At 41.2% G+C, this 25,939-nt stretch overlaps 1 protein-coding gene across 1 annotated transcript in view; it reads right to left on the reverse strand.

The window, feature by feature from the left end:
* col11a2 (collagen, type XI, alpha 2) overlaps positions 1–25,939 on the reverse strand; it is a 69,810-nt gene that overhangs the window by 32,382 nt on the left and 11,489 nt on the right. The window contains exons 6-8 of the mRNA XM_034705718.1: positions 17,813–17,933; positions 14,035–14,176; positions 12,326–12,474 (exon numbers count right to left, since the gene is read on the reverse strand). Coding sequence (XP_034561609.1) covers positions 12,326–12,443 — 118 coding nt within the window. The 5' untranslated portion in view covers positions 12,444–12,474; positions 14,035–14,176; positions 17,813–17,933. The remainder of the gene's footprint in view (positions 1–12,325; positions 12,475–14,034; positions 14,177–17,812; positions 17,934–25,939) is intronic.

Genomic DNA, 25,939 nt, shown 5'->3' on the forward strand with positions numbered 1-25,939 from the left:
CACTTTAACAAAAAAGTAAACCTCAAAAGCAATCTCAATTGTTCTTGCATCACTGATGTGATATTAAAGCAGGTACAAGGTATCTCCACAATGGCTACCACTGTTCTTTAAGGCATTATGAAAGAAGGGAAGTACTGTGTTAGAGCAAATGGGCATCAGTCCAAGCTGCCTAAGAACCACTGCAGGGCAGGTACAGGGAGGCTCAGTTTAAATCACAGTGCAGACAGTGGCTTCCATTCTGTTCACATTTATCAAGCAACTGTAACAAGTGGCTGTTGATGTAATAGTGCTGAGGCAAATGAATTCATGTGTGAGGAAACACAAGGATTACCACAGTTACACTTGAAACACGCAAAAACTGGAGTTTACAAAGACACAGACACATACCTGACTCCAGACATACTCAAAGTCTGTCTGCACTTTCACACTGAGGTCAACCAGCCTGTTTCTCCACCCTCAGTCTGCTTTGTGGTTTACCTTGTTAGCTTTCTCACAACTCTCAAAAATCACTCCGTTACTTATGTATATTGTTAGATGATTTTGTGAAAAGCAGCCATGAACATCATGATACAATTATTCCACTGAACAGAAGAAATCGTCGCATCATATAAAAAGGCAGAAGTCTGATTACTCTAATGAGTTAGCTTGTGCTGTTGTGTTATAGATCAGTTTTCTGGTACTGTTAAAGCAGTAGTAAGAGAATGGCACTTCGAGTTAAAATAGCAGCACTCTGTTAATTCCTTCAAAATAAAATCTAAACTGGTTGCTCTGTGTGTTTCTGATGTAAAGCTTATTTTTGTTTGATCATCAAAAAGACACTTGTGCATTGCAAAGGCATGTCCAGAGGGGTGACCAGGCACAGCGTTCAAGGCATGGGCCCCATTGGGATCAGATTGGCCATGTCCAAAAATCAGATTTGATCCTTGAGGAATGAAGTTCAGAAGACTTAATAGTTGCCACTCAGATGCTTAACTTTTTAAAGTACATGACTTTTAAACAAGAATATAACATCTTTATAATGTTTTAAAGGACATAAGATTAACAGAAATAGACATGGTAAAAAAGAATGTAACATAATATGCATGTGTGTTCCCATTCCTGCAAGACTTGTGATTCTTTGACTGGGGTAGTCCCATGATTTGGCCACCCAAGTCAAAAAGTCTGGACACACCACTGCTGCACGCTACAAATTTGACCATACTTGCACTTACTTAATATGATTAAATTATAGTTGAAGAACCTGAATCAAGGGAGAATAATGTCAACTAAAGACAGATCCTTCTTGCTGGGTCTTGGAGGTTTTGCAGTGAGGCAGTCATAAATCAAAAGTTTTTCAAAAACCCCAGTGTGCAAATTTTCCTGAACTCAGTTATCCTTCCTCAGTTTTGTCTAACCATCCTGTGTTTGAGGTGCACCGGAGAGATGGATTTGCTGTTTACATCCAATAAAGTTAATTTACAGTCAGCCCTGCTCTGGTACTTCTTGTGATAAACTTTTGGTGGGAGTGATGCATTACTTATGTAGCTAAACAACGCCGCAGATTACGAAAAGAAAAACAGCAAAACCCTCCAGTGATGTCGGCTCTGAAGTTACATTTCTGTTCTTTTTTATTCAACAGCCTCTTTTAAAAACTAGTATATCCTCCTGCTTTAAAAAATCTATATATTGAAGCACAAATTATGCAGCAAATATGAAATGCAAAACAGTGTTTGCCAAATATATGACCTACTGGGACAGAAGCATGCAGCTGTGAGGTGTAAAGACACAGAATGTTTCAGCCATACAACAGGAAACAGGATTATATCCGTGCTAATGAAACTCTATTAGAATATTTTATGGCATTTTAATAACTAAAGAATGGCATAAAATCCTGACCTGATGCACAGCTGTCCATCATAAAGCCATTCCAATGTCAAAGTACTTAAAACTCTTTACATTGGTCTCCATTGTGAACTCTCCTTGTGTTTGTCCTGAACTCACACTGATCCCATCAGCGGTGGTTGTGTTTAGGTGACACCCACTGTCTCAGAGTTAGCAGTTTGTTAAACAGGCCCACAGATGGTAATATTTATTCAGACAGAGCAAATGGTGCGTTAATACTGCCTCAGAGTGTCAAGACCAGTGTGTTAACATCAATCTACACCAACGAGAAAAAGACAAGGAGGAGGAGTAAAACGAAGAAATGAAGTGAGGGAAGAAAGAAAGAAAGAAAGAAAGAGAGAGAGAGAGATGTATGAAGCAGGGAAATCAGGAGTTAGACTGATTGGTACTGTGATGCTACATTAACTATTCAAAACAGGAACTTCCATAAAAACAGCTCCTTCGAGGTGGCAACAGACAGGAGGGAGAAATGAGAACACAAATGGAGTAGGCGATAAAGCAACAAATACAGAAAGAGGGTGCAGACAGAAATCTTATGCTCCTAAAGACATCTACAGCCAGGCTTGACTTCTTGTTTTTCATAAGTTAGTCAGAAGATAACATGTTATGATTTCTAAAAGAGGGAAAAAAAGCAGTAAAGTGGATTATTTTCCAGACTTTGTGTGCTATTCTAACTTTTTAAGACTAGAGGAGCAATAAAAGCAATGAATATTCCCCCCATACTTTTCTAGACTTTTACAGATCTGCACAGGAATGCTGGGAATGAGAGAGAGAGAGGGAGGTATGAAAGAAGGAAGGGTGTGTGTTTGAGTGTGTGTGTGTTTGGGGGTCAGGCAGTGACAGTAGACAGCGTGGTTCTGTGATGGCAGGATACTGGATCAGATTGCAGCCCGCACTCCCCCAGTACACCCAGTACAATGTGCCGCTCTGTTCCCCGCTGCCTGCCCGGCTCACATCTGCAGCCGGGGCCCTTCCTGCCTGGAGGACCACAATCACGACAAAAACACACCCTCAAAAACAACACACGGCTCCACAGAGGTACACACTCACACAGCCCGGGCAGTGAAAACTGGACCATTACTCCTCTTGAGACGAGGAGTGCCAAATATGAAACTAGACAGGGTAGAAAAACAGAAAGCCAGGGGGCTCTTTACTTTCTCTCTTCCTGCTCTTCCGGCTCCATCCGTGTTTCTTATAAGAGCTCACAGATGGCTGCAAGTCTTTGATGTTAATGCAAGCCAATTACAAATATCATTAAGAGAGGAAGCGGGGCTCGAGGCAGGAGAGGGCAGTTACTGTCAGTGCTGTAACTACAGATTACAGCACTCTGTGCAGTTATCAATACTGACAGATAAACTGAATTAAAAATGCCAATTTTCATTAACATGTATGTTGTGACTCAAAATGAACTTAATGTTGCAAATTAAAATTAATTGAATCTTAAATTGTTCCAAAAATGAGAGAATCATCATAGTCTTTGTAATGACAGTCTTTTTAACATTGACCACTGAGATTGCCACATTAAGTGTGTATCTAAGTCTGAAACTATTAACCTGGAATGTTTATAGAAGTATCTTCAGTGTGCAAAATATATAGAAAGCAAAATAAAATCCAGAAATCTCAGAAATACATTATTTTTTAGAACTTCAGATGCAAAGACTTGTTTTTGTGCAACCTCAAATTATTTCCCAGGGAGTCTATTCTGAGTCCAATCAGCCTAAGTGGTTAATCCTTCCATTAAGGTGGTTTATATATCACTGAAGATAGTGTGAAAATAATCTCATATAATGATATGAGGGTGAGCTGTATGATGTATCACTTTACAGTAGAATGAATATTTTCCAACAGGTGTCTGAGAAGTGAAACAATCCTGTTATTGTTATACTGTAACCCACTCAGCCAGAAGACCCACAACTGACCAAACATTCAGACCACCAGCTTAAAACCACTTGATGGAAAACATATGTGACACCAGAGCTGCAGAGCTGGCAGTCACACTAAAAAAATGATATGAGAAGAAAAACCTTCAATAACTTTAACTGCAGTTCCCCTCACCTGCCACTAGATGGAGCTAAAATAGATTTAATGAACTTTGTGGCAGCCAGCACAAAAAACTGAGTACAGGCAAAGTCTGTTGAAGAGCTAGAACCACACTGTGCACACACATGCACACACACGTTTGTTTATATGTACACACTCTATGCAAACAGACACGCTTACAGGAGTAAGAGACAATATGCTAATGCTTACTTTACAAGTGACCATTAAGCAGAGTCTGTATATTCTGTCCGCTAACAAATGATGAGACTGACAGAACACACATACACACATCAAGACACACACACACAGACACCTATTTTGTCTGACCACAAAGCAGCTGGGCACAGATATGACTCCATGCACACAACAGTAAAATAACAAAGTTCCTTCTGATAAAGCCCAAATCATAATGAAATGTTAAATAACATCACAGGATGAAATAAACTGATTAAAAGGATTCACGTGAAGGGAAATTTAGGATCAATACTTTCTGTATATAGTCTATTAAACAGTCTGTTTTTAGAACCTATTTTTCTTTAGATGGGAGTGTATCCCAGCAAGTTAGGAGGGACAACAGAGGTCACTCAAGATGGAAATTCAAAAGAAAAAGGTAATAAAAGCATAAGCATGACTGACAACTGTACATATGGTAAAAGCTGAAATCTATTCATATTGCATGCACACACAAAGCCATCTAAACTACCCTCAGGGCCTTGGGCCATACTGTCTCTGCAGACTTGTCTACTTCAGAGACTTCTGAGTTTGATGCTCTGTCTAACTATTTCTGTGTGTGCATATCAGTGTGTGTATGTGTGTGTGTATACATGTGCCTTGTCCTTCTTTGGTAAAGCTGTGCCAAATACCAGACACACACTACAGCTGACACGTTGACCCCTCACCTCTCACCTTTACACAACGACCACATTGTCAGACACACAGAGCAGGGGGGACATGCTATATTGACCAAAGATAAACACACACATATTCATCGGTACACACATTCAATATCTCAATAATGAAAATGTCTCTCTGCATTCTCAAGTATAATAAAAGATGGTAAAATTTGTGGGTCATTGATGAGAAAAAAATCTGAGAAGATCAAAAGTGAAATATGCAAAAGTAATTCCATCTTTGGAAAAGGTTAAACTAAGCTCCAGTTGTTTCTAAATCACCAGCTGTGTCTATCCACCCAGCTGACCACGATGGTTAGACATATGAGCTGCTGCAGGTTATAATTTTCAACTGTGTGCTCTATAGTTACGATTTATTTATAATGCCTTCTGTACACAGACAGAATATCCATTATGAGTACCCATGCTGTAAAAAGGGGGTTATTAGACTTTACATTGTTTATGTTGTATAAATGAAGGCTTGGTTTGTGTTTATAATCAAGGAGATGTCACAGCAGGTGACAGTGCCTGGCCAGCTGCACAACATTGGAAAGAAAACACTCTTATGAATATGAATACTCCTATGAATGACAGTGAGATGATCCTGGCATCACATTGCACTGAATTCCCTGAACAACATTAGAGGAAGTTTGAGGAGTTTAGAGTAAATGAATGAGAACGACAACAACTCAGTGACATCTAAAAATAACAGTTATATATGACATATATATCTGGGAATTCAAGAGGATCAAACTGTTTAAAAAGAACATTTACAGGTCAAACACAACTTGTGCATTCACTCATCACTCAAACCATTAAGGGATGAGTGATACAATGTTTGCCTTGCCACAAACTTAATTTTATAAACTCAGTAAAATAATTCAAGTCAGGCTCAGCATGCAAACAGAGCTATGTGATGCATTCATGCATTTATAGGCCTTTGCTCACAGAAGGACTACACAACAAGGAGACAGAGATTTGGTACTCTGTGAGATTAACAACACAGTCAAATGACTGCGTTTTGCTGCCGTCTGTTCTGACACCACCACATTAAATGACAACTGTCTGTTTTGTTGCTGATGGTCTTCTTTTCATTTGTAGGTCACAAAAAAGCATCACTTTTTAAATCAGTCTGTTTCATAACCACATAAAAGCTCCTCACTGGAGCTTTAAGCATCCCTGATATCCAGAACTGGTTTACATTGAAAGCACAATCCTTCATAATCAGGTCAAATGCTTCATTATGACATGAGTATTATTTTTGCTACTAACAAGCTTTTAACAACTATAATAACCCTTCAGTATGGGTGAAAATAAATCCCACAGCCGAGGTGGTTTATTCGTCACTACAGGGCAGTGCTAACATTAACTGTGTCGCATTTTTATGTGGGTTCATCATTCCCTCCACTCAGAGGCTGCAGCCAGCACATGCCCAAGTCCTCTACTGTCCCCCGTGTGCCGTACTGTAATTGTGGTCTGTGCCAGTGTGTGTGCTGCACTGATGCTGCCAACGTGTATCGTGCTGGAGCCTCGTGTGGTTTCAGGGCTGGAGGCCACAGTCTCAGTTTGGACCTGAGGGTGGATACTGACACCACAAGGCCTACATTAAACCACAGGGCCCCAAGCAGGGGACAGAGTGATTCCCTTTAATGTACTATCACATGGGACTGAGATGGTGCACTGATGCAGCTGTGCTGAACAGGTCCAACTCCACATCTCAGCTCTGACTGTACTTCATTGACAAAGCGTCCAGCTCTAACACAAAGAGGCACTCATAGCTTTTACTATTTCCCAGCCTGCTACTTTATTCAAGTTCAATCAATATTAAATTAAACTGCTGAGAAGATTATCTGAAACTGCTGATTGTCGAGTTTCCACAAACTTGTCCATTTTTATTGCAAAACACTGCAAATAATCATAACCTTCACCCTGACTACTGGTTAGACTGCCTGTCATTTTAGACAAGATAACAGCCTATGATTAAAAACCAAACTAATTTAAGAAAGGGGTCAGAATGTTTTTTACCACATGCATGAACCCAAAAGATGCACTTGCCTGATCTCCATTCAACAATGTGTTGGTCTACTTAACAGTTAAGCAAAGTTACACTTTGGACGGTGCAATGAACCAACAATATTTTTTATAGAAAAACCTAACAGACTTAAAAACTGTGACTAGTGGTATCTGAATACCTACATTTACTTTGGATCCAAGGCAGAGGTAACAAGCCAGACTTATAATAAAGTGTAACAGCAGTGGGCCTGCATTACATAATGATCATCATTACTGCCTAAAGAAACACCTCCTCGGTGTGGAAATCCCCACATCAGAAATATAACCTACATTCAGCAGATCTTTATTAGTATAATTCAGTTGGAGAGCACTCCTAAAGAGATGCACTGCAGAACACGTGCAGAAGGACATCCACTGATTGTGAAATACTGAGTCTGGATGTTTCTTAAATGCTCTCCAAAGCAAATAAAACAAATCTTAAATCAAACTCGTCGTATTTCTGGATGAATGCTAAAGAAAATGCATGAAAACTATGCTATTTTTGTTTCTGCACTAATGCTGTCAACACTACTTCTTTATTTCCTTTGCATCTGGGAAAGCAAATAATGAATCCATATCTCAAGGTTAATTAAGGAAGTGTACATCAGGTTATCTTCATACACATTTGTCGACAAATGCATTTATACTTTATTTCCTGTTTACTCATGTGATATCTCTTTAGGGTTTTCTCTGTCCAAAAGCATGCTGGGATACATTGAGCCCAATCAGAAATAATGAGGCAGAAGAAATGGGAAGTAAATATTGTATGTTACTTGTATTATTAGATAATTGGGGTTTACCACATTAAGCCAACTCAGATACGTTATAAAACTGCAGGGTGGAGGAAGGTGCTGTAATGCCATCAATAAGGGAACATCATTTGATTTCTCCATTTCAACCCATCATTTGTCTTCTAATAAATAAGGGACTGTAGCTCATTCCAGTGCGTGCAAACAGCAGGTTTAAGAAGCATTTCCACATGTGCCGGCTGTATTAATGTCTTTGAAAGAGATGCACGTTAACATTACATATAAAAGCCCACAGCTGTCCCCCGCGCCCTCCTGCGCTGACTTCCTAGAAGCAGCAAAATAACAGTGACTAGGAATAGCATCCTTTACAGACAGTCTATCATTATAAAGTTGGCTCACTCTCCTGTCGTCCTTGTACATCTTCTGCTGAAACAGAAAGCTCTGAAGGAACATCCCATAACTATCCACACACACACACACACACACACACACACGCACACACAAACCACTAAATCATCACCTGTGAAACCAGAAAAGAAGAAAGTACTATCTCCTATCCACTTTGTTCCCTTTAGTCTGCAGGGATTACAGGCTTTTATCTGAGAAAGACTTCTACAAGCTTGGGGTGTGAGGGGATGTCATGGTTTGGAACAAGGCCTCAGAGAGGTTTATCCGCTCCTCTTGTTTTCATTTCACAGCCACAGTCTGGATCTTATCTTTCCACCCAAATGATGCTATTTAGCATCTGTGGTCGAGGCCAATGAGTGACTGCTGAGACTGATATTCAGGGTGTCTAGCACTCAGTTACAGTTTCCTGTCCAAAAAAATACCGTAGCCCTTTAACAGTAAAGATTAGTGGCTCTGAGAAAGAAGAGTTCACTTCTGCAGGCAGTAAACCTTGTTTGCCTCAACATTAGTACATTTGCTGTACCTGTCTTAACATATTTAACTTTGCTGTTTGCTAACCATCTTAGAACTGGTGGAGAATAAAATGTTAAGCCAACAGGGTGTATTTACCACCAACTCAGCAATCTAACATTGCTCAAGGTTTTGTGCAGGGTTGCTCTGTGACCAGGGGTTGAACAATCCTAGAAAGTAAGTCAAAATTTAGTGCAGAATGAGAGAAAGGGTCAAAGGCTTTTCTAACCAGCTGAAAGCAGCTGACCATTCGTGTGTGACAGCTTGGTACTGTACAACCTTCTGCACATACTAAACCTACATTTTCAGGGAAAGGCAGTTGATTAATGGGTTACGATGACGTCTGCCAGCTCCAACCAAACAAAGAATATGATGACTGCACCAATAGGAAGTAAAATCTTATTGGTCTTTGTTCCAACCCTTCATCTTAGTGTTACAACAATGGCTGATGAGATATGTATGGTCTCATGGGGACAAGGCACCTGACAAACCAACAGCGGGTAAAAAATGATCACAGCTACAAATCAGCCTGGAGTAGGGGATGTTGCTAATAGAGAATCAGAGGATATGGATACGGATTGCCACAAAGTCCAATGAAGAAATAACAAAGGGGAGTTCAATCAAAGGAGTAAGCCAAAGCTGTCAGATTGAGTCACATAAATACAACACACTGCTGTGCCACCACACAGGAGTCTATTCACATGCAGAGAGAGAGAGAGAGAGAGAGAGAGAGAGAGAGAGAGAGAGAGAGAGAGAGAGAGAGAGAGAGACGTTATGTTTAGACTGAGACAGAGTGCCCTTTGAGGTGGCTCTGCTTTGAAATGAGGTTGAGGAACATCCATGTCAAGAAAATATTGCCCTCTGATTTCTCCTCCTCTGAACAAACTGGTCTTTCATGCCTCTCAGGGCCTGCTGCTCTCTGAAGACTGTGCCTCTCCATCCCGCCTTCTTTTTCTCCAGTCTGCATTCTCCCAGAGAAGACAGAATAAACATGAAAGATTCTGACCACTTTCTTCTCTAAATCGGTCTTTCACTGCCTGGGTGTGGCGCTGTTATAGTTTACACTAACATCTGCTGCTGCACCACACTGCGCACTCTGGGGCGCGCACTGAACGGACGCACTGCGCGCGCGCACTGGTCCTGACTTTATCAGAGGGTATCATGATTAAAAATAAGTTTTCAACATGCAAATTAACTCTTCCGCGCGCACAGCTTCTATTGGCATAATTTAGGGTAAAAATTCAGACCTGGTCGAAATGAACACACAGAGACACATTCACATGGATGTTGCATACATTTCCACACCCTGACCTGGTGAAAAAAACACATCCATAGCTTACAGACGCGTATACACACACAGGACTGTACAAAGCGCACATAGACACGGACACACTGGACGCTTTCACTCCCAAACCTCTGCGACCGAGCTGCTCCGCCGCATAATAACCTATTCATAACAGGCAAAAATGTCTCGGGCTTCCGCCTCCAAAATACACACGGGAGACGACGGGAAGGTGAAATCGCCTCTCGCAATCTGAAATTGGAAACGGGGCCAAAGAATACACTGAAGGAGGGCAATTTATGTTACAACAGCCTCCTTGGTCTTTAAAGGCCCTGTGAGGAGTTTTGAACTGGCTGAGAAACAGACTGAAAATGATACTGATGCCTCTTAATAACCTTCAATAGCAAACAAGTCCATCAGCAGCAACACTGGCACCTTCTCTGTTGTAATTTTTAATGTCTGAAACCGCCCTGAGGGGGTAGGTTTCAGACCAGATGATGAACATCTTGCTTCAGAAACAGCCTTTATTTGACTGTTTTCATGGAAAATAATCACATTGCCTGATAAAGTTGACTGTTAAAAGACAACAGGATGAGGTTTTGTTGAAAACACTACTTTTGCATGTATAGGACAAGAAATAAGAGGTATCACTTTGTCCACAAGGGGGGCGCCAGAATCGATACAAAACAAAAGTTCCTCACAGCAGCTTTAAGCTGTCTTCACAAGTTATCCAGACAAAGAATAAAGAGCCATTGATCAACATGTTCACCTAAACTTCTGAAATAAGTTTATTTCTCAAAAAAACTAAAAACCTATTGGGGGTATCTGATCAACATCTGCATGATGAGTCTCACTGAAGCCAGTCATTCCCCTACAATAAATAAATAAATAAATAAATACATTTCCAACCAATAAAACAATCCAACCAGCTTCAGGTCAACATTTTTTATTCGAAGGGTGTATTAAAACGCCACATCACATCTTATTTAAAGATCAACAGTTAACAGACATTCTGTTTGTTTTATCTTCATAATAATGTGTCGCGTGCCATTCTCCATCAAAGTCCTCAGTGATACTCTGAACTGATCTGGACTCAGGTGAATCAATGGGCTCTCTGTGTTGTTAAAAATAACTCAAGACCACTAGCGGTTCATCAGGGAACTGCAGCGCATACAGATCATTCCTTTGGACCAACTTAGCTATCGCCAGGAGTGAGGGTAGAACCACAAACCTCACAGTAGCATTGTTTTTGGAAGATTAAAAAAATACTAAATCCTGATCTGAATGAACTCATCTTTGTAGCTTTGAAACTAAAACCAACACAGCCTGATGAAATCAACTCAGCTTCTAGTCACGTCCTCTAAACTGGACGCAGAGACCCCTCCTCCCCGGACAGTGATGGATGAACTGGTGCTCAGGTTGAGCTGGTAAACACCAACCTCACACAGGTCCTGATAGCAGCCCGTATCCACAGCCAAGTGTATCTATCTACAGCCAGTATTTAGTTGTAATACATGACACAATCCTAGTAACAGCTCATATGCTGCTCTTTGCACCGTCCTATCCCATGCCCCCCTTTGGATGGGACAGGGGGCACAGAAGTGATCAAGATGAGCGCTGTTTCCCCAGAACTGAATTCTTGGCAGATAAATTGAGTTCAAAGAAACAGAAAAAGGAAAATAAAACTTCGAGTTGTTCTACATGCTGAAACTGAAGTCCAAGCACCTGTATGACTGAAATCTGAGCTATGTGGCAATCCTACACTTGTTGGGATGACACCTGTCAGCAAGCCGCATGCACACCAAGAGAGGCACGGAGCCCAGAAAATGATGTACAAAGAAGGAAAACAACTGTTGGAAACATAATTATAGGCGTCATGTTAGTGACTATCAATTGAAAGCCCCGTATGCTGCACCATTTATCAGACAGGATACAAGGTTGGCGAATTTGTCGCTCCCTTAGAGGCAAAACAACCTGTTCAATACAGCACACATACCAGAGAGACGGCTCTGGTGTCTTCATTTCCTGCGTTAGTTTTTAAGAGGTGGGCTGTTACAGATGAAGCTCCTATAATCTCCTTAATTTCCCAGGTCCATTAGCAGACGCACAATTTTATCAGGAAGTTTTAAGTCCTATAAGGCCTTTGAGATCCAGGAAAAAAACCACTAGTCGCACAAGAATGCTTTGGGAATTGGACTGAGAGCAGAAAGCTGAAATAAACAATTAAGATGGCAGGTGTCATCCTAAAAACTATTCAAACATACTGCGAGGTTTATTGCTCTTGGGTAATCGTGACATTTCTGTAGGAAAATGCAGAGATGCATGTCAGGTGCGTAAGTGTCCGATAATGGATGAGTTGCACATCATTCATGCACGCTGAATCCAGGTAGATTTACGAAGGATGAAGACGTTTGAAACGAAAAAGAAATGTAAATGTGGCCAAATACTCAGACCAACTAACGTTTCAAGCTCACACTAAGTCTCACAGCTAATACAAAGAGGAAATATCTTACCTGCACGAACCACGGCCGTTTGGCACACGGCGAGCGCCACGGTAACCAAGGCGAAGGATGAGAAGTCCATGCGCCAAGGTCTCCTTTTCTTCCGGTAGGGAGAATCTCCAGTATCCATAGTGTTGCAGTAGTTTGCCAGCCTGGTTGAGCTGTAAATGTAGGATATGGTGGAAGTTATCCTCTCACAGAAAGCCAGCCGACGAGAGGGACCCGACTGAACCTTCTGTGAGGCTACAGACAAAAAGGCACGCCTCTGGAGACGTTTCTACCTCTCTCCCGAAAGAGTTACCTATGTCTATCTCTGTTGATGTACAAAACCTTAACACTTAAGGGGTTTGGGGTGAATAAATATCTTTTATTTTAACGTTTAACCCCTTAGTGCTAGAGCCCCATTGAGTCAGACTGGGTACAAGTACCCAAAGTGGAGAGAGCAGCAGAGAGAGACCTGGAATCACGCTCTCTCTCTCTTCTCTCTCTCTCTTTCCCTCTTTGGTTCTTTACTTACACACTTACTCCCACGAAGAGTGAGAGTGTGTGTGTGCGGAGAGAGAGAGAGAGCTAACGGAGGAGAGGGAGAGGGAGCGAGAGGGCGTGCGTAATTATGCCCTCTGCGCACGTAGATCCACGTGCACGGAGGAGCGTCTGAGAGTGACTGAACGTTTTTAATGATAGGCTAATGCAAATATTTCAGCTCACACACTCCACAATGGCGTCTTTCTTTTGAAACGTGAGTTAGTGCTTTAATGTTGCACACTGAACCACGGCGATCCCTCATCCCTGTGTTTTAGTTAAAAAGAAAAGAAATCAAAATCTGATCATCAGAGTATTTTTCTTTACCTTTAGTACTTCGCACTGTTTCTTCTTTAATTCAGCAGCACGAATAAGGTTGGCTTTGTAAAGCTAAACCTACAGTTCAGGTAAATGGATACTGCAACAATGCGCACCAAACTGAGCCAGCACAGAAGAGTGAGTGTTCCGCAAGCCAATCAGGCTTCTGTCCGCGCCTTTAACCACGCCCCTCTCAGCAAGCTAAGGAGCGCTTCTCTCGTTCTGATTGGATAGTTCCACGTGGCCTTGTTTTGCAGCCTCAGCTCAGGTGCGCATTAAGGGAGGAAGGGAGAGAGAAAAGAGAGACAAAGCAGACATGAGAAAACATTTTTTATAATTACTGTGTAATGTATGAGGAACTTTTCAAGTAAAGTATAAGTCAACCTTTATTGCTAATCAATCCCTCTCTCTCTTGCTTTGAAAACATTTTTGGACTTACCGTTTTGATCAGAAAAACAACATGTTTGAAAGTCTATAATGATTAAGTTTAATGCAGATGTGCAAACAATCTGACTGTTATGGTGGTCAAGAGCTAAGCACTGAAAGTTGGCCTAATAATCAATGTGTATCAGTTAATACATAGAAATAAAGAGAAAAGAGACATTTCTTCTGTCCAACATTTCCATGACAAAAACCACAATTTTGAAAATATAACTACAAAGATGACTGCTTTATACCTTCAGGAGAGGAACGGAGACTTTGACAAAAAGGAGACTTTTTTTTTCAGCTCTTAGTGAACAACAACGGACTAGGGTAGCTATCACTGTTTTTTTCCCCTGTCCATGCTAAAAGTCAAAGAATGAAGCAGCACTCAGGTTTAAATAAGTAGTGTGTGTCCCCCAACACTCCTGGGGTCACTCAGCCAAAACCTCTGTCTTTACCTTCCGCACTGTAGCGCACCACATCCCTTCACCTCTCAGGCAATGGACCCATTTTGGTGGAAGATAGGACAGGCATAATGCACTCTTCTTTGAGGTCTGACTCCAAAAGAGAAGACTTGCTTTCCTAAGCCCAGGTGCTGCTCTGGAAATTTGACAATTTTATCCAAATGTATTATTTGTCAGTTGAGAAATAGCAGTAAGAAGGAAAACACTGTTGATCATACAAATAAACTAAAAGATCATCAACACAGAGCAACAATACAACTTCTTGTCTTAATGTGGACATATTTCCCTTCCTAGGTGAGCCCTCCCAAATGTAAAGAACATAAGCAGGGTTAATATGAGAAGGTATTGATAAATACTTATCTGGTTTGATAGTGATTGTTTACAGCAGCAGGGTGGTGTGTGTGGCTTTCACAACAAACTTGTGGCCATGTTCATTCATAATCAAGCAAAATGTGAAAATTCAAAAGGCACTAAAAGCTGTTTTAGAAGATACTGGCCTGAATTTCAACATCACCTTATACTGTGAACAATAAGTGAACACTTTGAGCTTCACTGATGAAGAATATATGAACAGCTATTTTAATTATCTTATCCACAATTGAGATATTCTGTCTTTTCACTGTATCTATCAACTTCATATGCTACAGAATAACTGAAGTTCTAGTATGAACATCATGCTTTTTGCAAAAACAAGGTGAAGTGTCTGCCACAGAAAGATAACAGCATGATAAACTTTAAATCGTCTTCAGTAGTAATCTCAACGAGACATTCCTTTCATAATTTCAAAGTGGCTTTCATATCCATACCTGTCGTAAACACTCAACAGCATCTTCTACTTTGCTAAGTTCTGCCCCGTGCCAGCCGTCTGCCTCGTAAAAGTTCCTACAGTCACACAGCCCGTAGTTAGTCACTTTCTTTGAATGCAGTCTCCAGAGAGTAGTAATTAACCATAATTATCCCCTGATGCTTTATATCACTCACTCTTTCTCACTACCCTTCATTTCTTCCCACCAAAGTCTGTCTGATTTTCTGAGGGGGAAGCAGGGGGGGGGGGGGGGTTGTGTGTGCATTCGGTGGAATTTCCAAGATAACACTTCTTACTATCATTCTTTTAAAGTGCTCATTAGAAGTAGACTGAAAAAATGAAAATAAAAAATGAATTGTTTTCCAAAACCTAACATTGAATTAAAAAGCATTACAGTTATAACAATAAATATAACGTCTTTTCACTGTTTCCAAGTGAAGATTTAAAAAAAAAGATAACATACTGAGTCCTATTATTTTGGGGATTGGGAGCATGGAGTATGGAGCAGTTGTAACAGTATGTTATATCTGTTTGATTGCGCCAATTCAGACGTATTGTTTGATGATAAGTTTAATTCATCCACTGTATAAAACATCAACGTAGTCCCTGTGACACCACCCATCGGTTCCTGATGAGAAGTTCTGAAGCAAACATGATGATATGGTCAGGATTTTGGAAATGCTAACTCAACCTAACTTTTAATCAACTTGGAAATTGGAAAAGAGGTGGAGATTAGGTGGGCTTTTAGCCTCCTGTCAAACAACTACAACCCACCTGTCTGTCAACTCATGCTGGGAACATTTTAAATTCTGCTGTAGAAATGGGCATTTTAACACGGGGCCTAATATGGCTTCCTTGACTTCTGCAGCTGGCCTCAAGTGGAACCTTGAGGAACTTCAGATTTGTCACTTGGTTTCAAAGTTATGGGATATACAGATGTTTTGTTTTAATCACAGTAACTTTACTGTTTAACTCTAATCATTTGATTTAATATATTGATAGTTTTGAGTTTGAACTCTAGAACTTTTCTATGAATATATCCCATGAGCCTTTGTAAAAGTTTCTACCAGTGCTTTTTCTTACCACAAATTGAGCAATTGTGTTAACCCATGGGCTCTTAAGATGCTGAGCTCCACCTTTGTTCCCCAGAATAAATGTCTACTGGATACTAAAATCCAATGAAAGAGAAAAGGGGCACGCTGAAGTTATGATGTATGGCCATGTTTAAGCTTCAGTGCAGCAGAACTACAGGGGAGAGCTTTGGTGAATGCAGAATGAGAAGGAGCAGCCGCTGTGTGATCATTCTCTGAAACCATGAACCAAGCTGCTGCATCCAGCAATTATCCATCAGAAGTCGCACAGAAAACAGTGCTTGGGCAGTTTTGTACCTATATATTACTATATGAAACCAAAGGGAATATATAGAATCATGTTCCAAGATGAGGAAATACGTCTTTGAAGGAACGATAGAAGATTTCAAAAAGCAGCAGGACACCTGAAAGTCTGGCTTAAGGGACAAACTAAATACTTGCTCCCCCATTTGTCATTCACCTAGTTCTTTCTGTACACACTGTAACTAGACTTTTTCACTGCAATGTTTTCTGTACTAAATTAGATAGTCCAGGAAACGCTCTCTCACTGCGGCAGCTCTGGTTTTATATTTTGGCCTCCTGAACACAGTGGATTGGGTGTTTTTTTTTTTTGAGGACAGACAGCGTGGACCGAGCCTCCCTGAGCTGAAAGTAGATGCCACAAGTTGTAAAAAGAGACACCCCAAGAGACATCTGTGGTATGTGTTTGTCCTATACTTGCCACATGTGTGTATGTACAATGTTTATCCACTTATACTTGAGGATTCATATTCAATGGTTGTACTCACCACTTCTGTCGCATCAATTATTTCATCTGGGACTTGACAAGAAGTCAAAAGTCAAAAATGTGTCTTTTATAGTGTTGTTGTCTGCCTGTTACAGAAAAATCAGGAATTTGTATCCAGTTTTCAAATCACAGTGGTCATCTTGATGAAGAATATGTGAATACTTGACTTCATGATATGCCTATTTCAGGTGTATGGGCTCTAATCATACATCAGAATGAGCTGCATGTGTGAATGCAAACAGCCAAAATGTTCACCCTGACTTTCTCCTGTCCCCCATGTAAAATTTCCACAAGAAGTCAAGTGAGCTGATGCTAGAATGCAGCAGGAAATGTTCCAGAAAATTCACCATGAGCAAGTATACAAGGGTGACAATGTTTATATCATGCATATGTTGCAAACAAGCTCCATGTAACAGGATGGGTAGAGACATCAGAGACTGAGAAAGGACAATCATTTTCAAGATGAGAACAGTGGAGATGTCTGCCCAGCTGTAGCATTAATAAAAATGCCCAAACTGTCATCATAGTGTAGATCTCTGTTGCTTCATCCACCATCGTGTTGTAAACACTAAACTGTGGCTTCCGCAGCATGTTTTCGATGTCATCCCCCCCGTGGACTCCTCCCCAAACTTACTTGTGAATTGGGAAAAGCTCCTGAAAACTTGTAGAAAATTCAGAGCACATGTCGGAGAGGCCTCAGAGCTGTCGATGTGTTGTCCATGTGTATAAACGGTGGTTTATAAATACATTTGAAATGCCTTGTCTTGTGAGGAGTTCCAAAACACTGGTAAACCTCAGAAGTGTCAGCTCTAAAGAGTGGATTCCCTCTGGTGACTCATTTAGTTTTAACAATCTTATAACTCTGAAAAAAGTCAGATGTGGACACATGTGGCAGATTTACAAAACGGTGCTTTTATGTCATTATTTAATGTCACTATGTAAAGCGTCCAGTTGTAGTACTTTTGCTTTAATCTAACCACAGTGTCATCTTTGCTTTCACACACTCCTCTTTGTTCTGACACTCAGACTGGGTTGTATGTGTGTCTCTCTTAAAGCAGGTTCATGACAGGTGTTTGAGCAGGTGCCTACTTGTTTTACTCTGATCCTGAGGCTGGCTTCCATTTGCTTTGTTGTGCTGTGAGTCCCTCTGGGTGATTTGAAGAGATGAAGAACATCTCTGCATCCAGGTGTTTGGAGTTAGAAGTGCAAGCTAGGAGATTAAAAAAAAAGATGCACAAGAGTGTTTTTTTGTCATGCAGAAAAAAAGTATAAAGCTATGGTTGCACTGAGGCAGCTGTTCAAACAAAAATGCCTTTTTTTATTGCACTGCAGCTCCACAGATTTGAAATGTTTTAAAAGTACCTGTAAGGTTTAAAGCTGGAGCTGAAGGCCTTCTACTAAAGTAATCATCAAACCCGTGCTAGACAGCTTTAAATGGAAGGGGAACTTTGTTGAACTAGAACAGCAAACATATGTTTAGCAGAAAATGTTTGATTTGTCATTCCAGCTGAGAAAAAATTACACTTTATAGCATCACCATATTACAGTGCTGAGTTTATTCTGGTGACACTGCATCTCTATTTTTTCTATTACAGCATGAAGAATGGAAACATTTAGCTAAAGAAATAGTTCCAGTCTGCAGTTCTTTCATACTGAGAGTCCACACCCTAAACCAAATGCAACATAAAGCAACCCTGCCCTAAGCTGCAGTTTATCCCCTTAAACTGCTGAGTATCCACATTATCGAGGTACCACAAATTCCAACACACAGGAATTGCATGTATGCCCCTGCCAGCAGCTGACTTCATCATCCAGAAACAGACACATCTTGACCACTTTGCTGAGAGGTGAGGCTGCCAAAATGGTGCCATGGGGTGAGATATCCCTGACATCAAAGGCAGGTGCTTCCACTTGTCTAGTGCACAAGAAATCTGTTTCACAGGTTTATTTAAACCCTTAAATTACACAATTAAGCCCCAATGTCAGCCATATTTGAATTAATAACACCTTATAATTTGCCGGGCAGTAATTTAAGGGATATAAGAACCACAAGACCATAAGGTTTCCCCAAAGGGAAGCTCCATCAGACGTGGCCACCCACTGGTCTGATTTCTAACAATCCACCCAGTCAGACGGCACTGGAATCTTTACTGGCTGTAATGTCAAAGGGTGACTGGTTTCCAGCTGATCGAGCCGCCTGTTTTGGCCACATCTAGGTCAATGCAAGAAAGAGAGACTTCAAGGATGGATGAGACAAAGACAAGGCCTCCTACAGAAGGATAACAGGAGATGGCATTGGCTCTGGGAGACAGACTCAGCAAGTGCCTGTGGGAAGCTCTCTCTGTGCGCTATTTCCAAAAGGGGAACCTTGTAATTACAATAAAGCGGCCATATTATATTGCTGACTTCCTCGAAAAGTCTGTATTTTACTGGGCAGGGCCACAAACGCACACACACCCTGCTAGCCACAACACACAGAAATAGATCAGGGCAGGGGCTCGCCTAGGAGGAAACGGAGAAAGGGAGTGGACTGATACTCTCTGCGCTAACAGTGGGGTCAAAGAGTGTGTGTACCCTGTGTGATGAATACACACTCTGCTTGGCATGGCGGAGCTGCTGGAGGTGTGCTGAGCCAGGTGAAAAAGGAGAATTTAGACAGAGAATGGGTCAGTGATTTTGAAACTGGCCACTGAACACACCCAGCTAACCACATAGCTCGAAATAGGCAAGAGCGGAGGAGGAGGAGGAGGCGGAGGAGGACAAGGGGTGACGAAGGGGCAGAGCGAGGGAGGGGGGAGGTACAGCAAGGGTACACCTTGGAAGCTTTTTTTTTTTTCACTGAGTGGGTTGAGTGTTCATAAGCATTGAAGTTTGCGTGCCAAGAGATGTATAACAGGGTGTGTCTGTGTGTGAGGTTTGGTACACATGTGAGCAAACAGTATATTATGTGGAGCATTGTGATGTTTAACAAACCAAACCAAATTAAAAACTCCAATCCGTGTCTTCCCTTCCTTCTCATTCTTAACATTTTTCTTGTGTGATTTTCATTTATGGCTTTCAACACTAAGCAATACTTCTTTGGCAGTTTGAATGCAGCGTCCCTCCCTTTAACGTTAAATATAGCAATAGGTGAATGCCAAGATTTGCTCAATTTAGCACAATTACTCACTGTTAGAAGGTAATTTGCACAGATGGCCTATAATAGCTGTACTAATAAAAGGCCATTAGAAGGACTGGTGATATTGCATGGGCCAGATGCGGAGGAAATGATGCTATACTGAGCCACAAAGTAGATTCATTCCACGTATGTATGTTTTATGTGTTGTATTTTAAATTGTCATCACATATTTAGCTTTATTGTGCTACAAGGAAGAAATGTCAGTCAAGTTCCATATCTAACCAAATCCAAAATACCAGGAATTATAACAATTTGTACCCACGAGTACCGGTGTTACATTTCTACTTGTGAATGCCAAAGAATCTAAAAAACACACACACAGCTAGATCTGCATCTAAACACCAAAATCCACAAAATGAAAGCTGGCCAAAGATGGAGGAGAGAGATAGGACTCAAGTGAGGGTTTGGACAAACTGCTGCCTGGGAGGGGACGCTTTGGCCGTGGAAAGGTACAGGCAGGAAAAATCACAGGAATGAATAGGTAGAGGAGGGAGGAGGGAGGATGGGTGGGCAGAGGGCTGGTGGTGGGGGGCACACAGGCATGCAGAGGGAGAGAGGGAATGAATGAAGGCCATTGATGAAGAAGGAGAGAGAGAGGACAGAGGTGAGGGGAGGGAGAGAAAGAGAGGGCGAGCTAATGGGATGGAGGAGGGATCAAACGGTATTTACACGTGGAGATTCCAGAAAAAAAAATTAAGAAAGAGGGGAGGGAAAAGGTGGATGGACGGATGGACAGAAGCACTGCTAACTGACCTACTGACTAAAAGACAGGGTGGGACCTTAGCCCTCTGTGACACAGCAACACGTTTGTGTCCTTGAAGTTGCAGCTTTTTCCACAAATGAAGTCACCTCAACAGCTGTAACTGCTGCTGCACACAGTAAGCTACAGTGAAGTTTGGAGCAGAATGACTCGGCAAAGGTTGTGAAGGTGCCGCTGAGTTTTCCCACTACATTTTAAATGGCATTTCTTGTGATGAGCCCCTGGTTAAAGACTTGTGTTTTTCTTTGCGCTGGCAGTGCCCTTGACCTACTTTTCAGAGCACTTCTGACCGGTGCTTACTCATGCCAGGTTACGAAAGTCCTCCCTGCATGGCTCTGTATGCTTAGAGTTGTGTCTGTTTAAGGACAGTTGCAAAGAAAATGTAAATAATAGATCTGACAGTGTTAAAACTGTTAATCACGGTGTAATTAAGGTGAGAAGTTAACTTTTTTACAGCATCCTAAATTGTCACTTCCGACACACCATAGAAAAGCTGCTGCAGCGTCTTCCTGCTCTCCACTCTTGCTTGACATGATGCATAAAACATCATTGCGCTTCTGAACGGCACATTTTCCTTTAAAAAACATAAAAATGAATTACATTTGTGTCTAACAGAACTAAAACCTTGCCAAAGTACTTCAAGTTTGAACTACCACCTTCGAGTGAAGCATTCAGTTGGAGCTAATTAGACTGATGTTAGTGGGCTACAGCTTTACAAAAGCCAGCAGAGCACTATTTTTGATTGCGTGAGAATAAAGAAGTTCACTACTGCGCTGCTAAATGGATAGCAACTGACTGCAGGCCAGTCATCACGGTGGAAAAGTTGTCCTCATGTTGTGACTGTTCAAATGCCTCACTGTCGCGGGGAACAACAATGTCACGCATACAGGGCCTGTATGAAACAGAGAAAGCAACCAAAGCAGGAACTCCTGAAAAGTGCTTGTGCTGCCGCATTAACCAGGAATCCCTGGATGTTAGTGAGTAATCAACATCATCTGCATGAACTTAGTGAGACCATTTTATGTGACATTTAACAACAACTGGGTATTTATACCATTTGATACTGACTCCTGACTCCTCTGAGTCTATGGCACAACAGACGGGTGAAATTACCCACCTCACACCTTATACAACCAGACAGTAAAGAGAGGGGGTCTCCAATGACAAGACGCAGTCCAATTGTCGTTTTTCTGTACAATTGCACTTTTATTTAGCTAGGATGTCTGAGCCTGATGGAAGGCTGTTTTAACAATTTTACTGCACGATTATATCACTTCTACAATGATAACATGTATCCAGGTCAACAGAACTCACTCAGATATGTCAAATGAGGAGGAAATACGCTAAACTACCGTACTAAATCCTGAACCCCCCCCCCCAGCATCTCTATCCTCTGACTCACCAGACTTATCGCAGCATACATCAGGCTGAGAAGAAGGAACATGGGAAGATATCTCTGGATCAACTGTCTGAGGATTCAGTACACTTCACCTGCTCATTTTGAGAAAGTGGATAAAAGAGTAAACAGTCAACACAGAAAAGATATGAAACTATACGTGAGTGCAACACTGAGAGAAAGAGCACAAAGCATACAGCACTTAAACCTGGATACTCTCAATGTTCCAACTAAATTTCTAAAGTTCAAAAGATCCAAAAACTTTCAACAAATAGAAAGAACTTGACTAGTACAGAAAAGAGGGGATCTAATGCTACATCATCACTAACAAGTGTTGCATGTAAAAAAAAAGAAGGCTTTTTTCAGGAGGGAAAAAGCTCTCCATTGATTCTGCAAAACATTTTGAAGAGAGGAGATTCTGACTGAAAACAGATCTGTGTTGTGGCTTTTCTTCATTGTTAAGGATGAAAGAGGAGATGCAGCAAGTATGTGAAGCATTGGAAGTATTCAGTTGGTTGAACGATGAAGGGACAGAGGGCAGTGAAGCCCGGCTGTGACCCAGACCAGTCAGCTGGACGCTGAGAGGTCGGGAGGGGAGGTCAGGTGGGTCAGTTTGCCGCTGCAGTGACACCTCACTGTACCTGTCCCAGCTGAGCGTTACAAAGAGCCGTGGAGGAGCCAGAGCAGCAGCCGGTTTTCACACCAGCTGCCCAACTGAGCTCTTCCTGTTTGAAGCGACCCGAGGGATTCATACGGCATTTGTCTGTCAATACTGAGGGATCGATTAAATCAAAATGTGTGAACATGACTTACAAATACAGAAAGACTGGAAGATATTCAGTGTGGAACAAGCAACAGTGACCAACAGCCTTTATAATGAACTTCTATCTGTTTTGATAGTATAGACGTATCTTGCCTTAATTATTCTAATACCAATAAAACAGCGTCCCTATCTAGTGCAGAAGCATGCAAATTACACACATGCTTGTAATATGTGTGTCTGTAATTTAGCACATCAACCTCGTGTGAAACACATGTTTGTGCAGACTTAATTATATGTTTTTTGGCAGTAAAGAAGAGCAATCGTTTGCCTCTATAAATGTCCCTGTCTATGCAGAATATATGTCAGTGCCATGGAAGTTTGGTTTTAGGTTTAAGTATCACCTTGTGACACTTCAGACAAAGGAAGAGCTAAACTGCCAATGGGTTTATTGCACTCTATAATGAGTCTTCATGGATAAGCATTTGACTGTCACTGATGAAACAAACTCTCTAGTATCATTACAGCGGGATCACACAGAGAGCTGTAATGGTTTGAGAACTCAATGTGTGCAGCTAACAGTCTGTGTTTTTACTCTGAGCAAATATTAAACAGCTGTAAAATGCAAATAGCTGGAAGAAGGTATAAATGGACTGTGATCGATCTGTCCATTGATGCTAAAACTCACTCATGCTCTAACATTAAACTTCCATATGCAGTATTTGTGTAAATAATGTGCCTTTTATCTTCATGCAAAGCAAGTTTTCCAACACTCTTCCAAGTTGGCAGGTTAAGGGCACATGTGAGATTGTTCATGTGACACTTTGGAGATATTTGCCATGCAGCCACAAGCTTAAGAGAGATCAATCAGCACATGATAGTTTGTTTGTTTTAAATGCTTTATGTATAAAATGATTTAATGATGATTATTTTGTGCTGAAGGCTGTCCTGTCTGTCCCGCTGCACACGGAGCTTTCCAAGCAAAGATTAAGCTCAGACATATTCAGAGTGATTCACTTTAAACCTGACTCGTCCTCGAACCAAAACTTTTAAAAATGCTCTCTCGAGTCAGTTAAGGCTCAGCTCCACTCTCACCGAGCACGCTGACAGAGGGACTCCTCAGCCGGCCGAGGTCAATAAGGAATGCACCAGGGGAAAGGGAGGGAATGTACCACAGGGGTGTTGAGGAAGGGGGTGGGGTGGCAGCGGAGGAAACACAGAGGGGGGAAACAGAGGGGTCTTTTGTGAGACAGGAAGCTGCTGAGACCAGGGCCCTCTCTCTAGGTACAGTAGTGAAGCAGAGAGAAGCCTGGGGTATGAGAAAGATGTGACTGAAGGGAGGAAGATGAAGTTAAATGTGGAAGAGAGCTCAGTGAGTAAAGGAAAGAAAGAAGGAGAAGGGACCTGGAAGGGGGGGATCGAAAGAGACGGGAAAAGGCACATAACGGAGGATGTTATCAAACGTGAAGCTTCAAAAGCCTGAAGGGTGGTCATTTAGCAAAATCTACAATTTTTTTCCCATATGGGTAGAGTAAGAAAATGCATTTATGCATGTCTTACTCTACAGTGGGTTTGAAAATGACTGAGTAGATTAAGAAGAGCAAGTAGTTTCAAAATAACTTCAAATTTCAGTCACCAGGCTTAAAAACTGCAGCTCTCTGTTGGATGGCCTTTCTGCCCGTTACCTTATTGCACAACAGTAGGGTCTACTTACAAGCTGAAGCTAGCAACCTAGGTGCATCTGAATGGCTGAAAGGTAGTTTAATCTATTCAACCATATGCTGAACTCCACTCCCCAGCTTGTATAGGACAAGTCTTATAAACCTGTTTGACATCGTAAGTGAAGGAGTGAAAGTTGGAGAGTTTGACAGGAATGGCTTTGACATTTATCTGGTTGGATTTTTTCAAAATCCAATATATTCTTATTGTTTCTTAAAAGTTGCCTACACTAGATCTGAACATTTGCCCCTCAGTATTAACAGTGTTTCCAGCTAAACTTTGTTGTGATTGTTGCATTAGCTTAATGATTCTATTTTAAAATAGGAAATCTCAGGAAATCTCATTAAAAATGATTAGCTGAGACCTGGATTATTGCCGAGCTTCAGGGCCCAAAGTGTCAGCAGGCAGCTGGACTAGAGCTTCTACTTACAGAGACTGTTTTTTGGAAAGTCAATAAAAAAAACAAAATGACACAAAAGAGGCGGAAACAACTAAAAAGAGTCTCAAACATCTAAGAGGGAGACAGAGAACACATCAGAAGGGAAACATGTACTACAATGTGACTCAAAGAGCTAACAGAGAACATAACTTTGAGTACATCTCCGGGGAGACGAGTCTGTCATATGTTAGTGCCCAGGTCCACTATCTCATTATAAGACCATGACAAGGATAACAAATTAAATCCAGATATCACAGGTGAACTGACAACAACGTATCACTTTTAAAAACTGTGCATGAAGCAACTCAAATAAGACAGATTCTCTAAAGCAGGGGTGTCCAAACTTTTTTCAAAGAGGGCCACATATGATGTTGTCAGAATACCTCAGGGCCAGTGGCTCCTACTGAGACTTAGGAATCCTAAAAGTTATACATGAAATATTTATTTAATATTTAGTATCATTATTTTCCTATGGCAGGATCACGATCTAGATTTCATCACACTTCTTTTTCATGTTTTTTTTAAGACCTTTCTGACCAGCAGACAACATTTTAAGAACTATATAATTACTTTCCTGAGTTCTGAACATTTTTGATGCACCAAATTGTGCCTTTTCTGCACAATTTTATAATTTGATCTTGTCTTGTATCCTCTTTTGTGTCTTCTGAAGTTTTAGTGTTCATCAAGAACATTTTCACATCATGATAAAAACATGAATTTGAAAACCTGTCAACTTTAAGAGTTCTTGTGTTTCTTCTTTATTGCCGTCTTGCAGAATTCCCAGAGCTTTGGTTTTAGACAGGTAGTCCATATGAAGCTTTTTGAGACGTTTCTGGATTGACTGTAGTTTTGTTTGTAGAAAGAAACTGTGATTAATTTCTTTGCTATAAATAACACAATTTAAGATGGAAGCTTGGGGCCATAAATAAATGGACCTTGGGCTGCAATTGGCCCCCGGGTCGTA

Source organism: Notolabrus celidotus, chromosome 16, assembly GCF_009762535.1.
Source record: "Notolabrus celidotus isolate fNotCel1 chromosome 16, fNotCel1.pri, whole genome shotgun sequence".
Taxonomy (NCBI): Eukaryota; Metazoa; Chordata; class Actinopteri; order Labriformes; family Labridae; genus Notolabrus; species Notolabrus celidotus.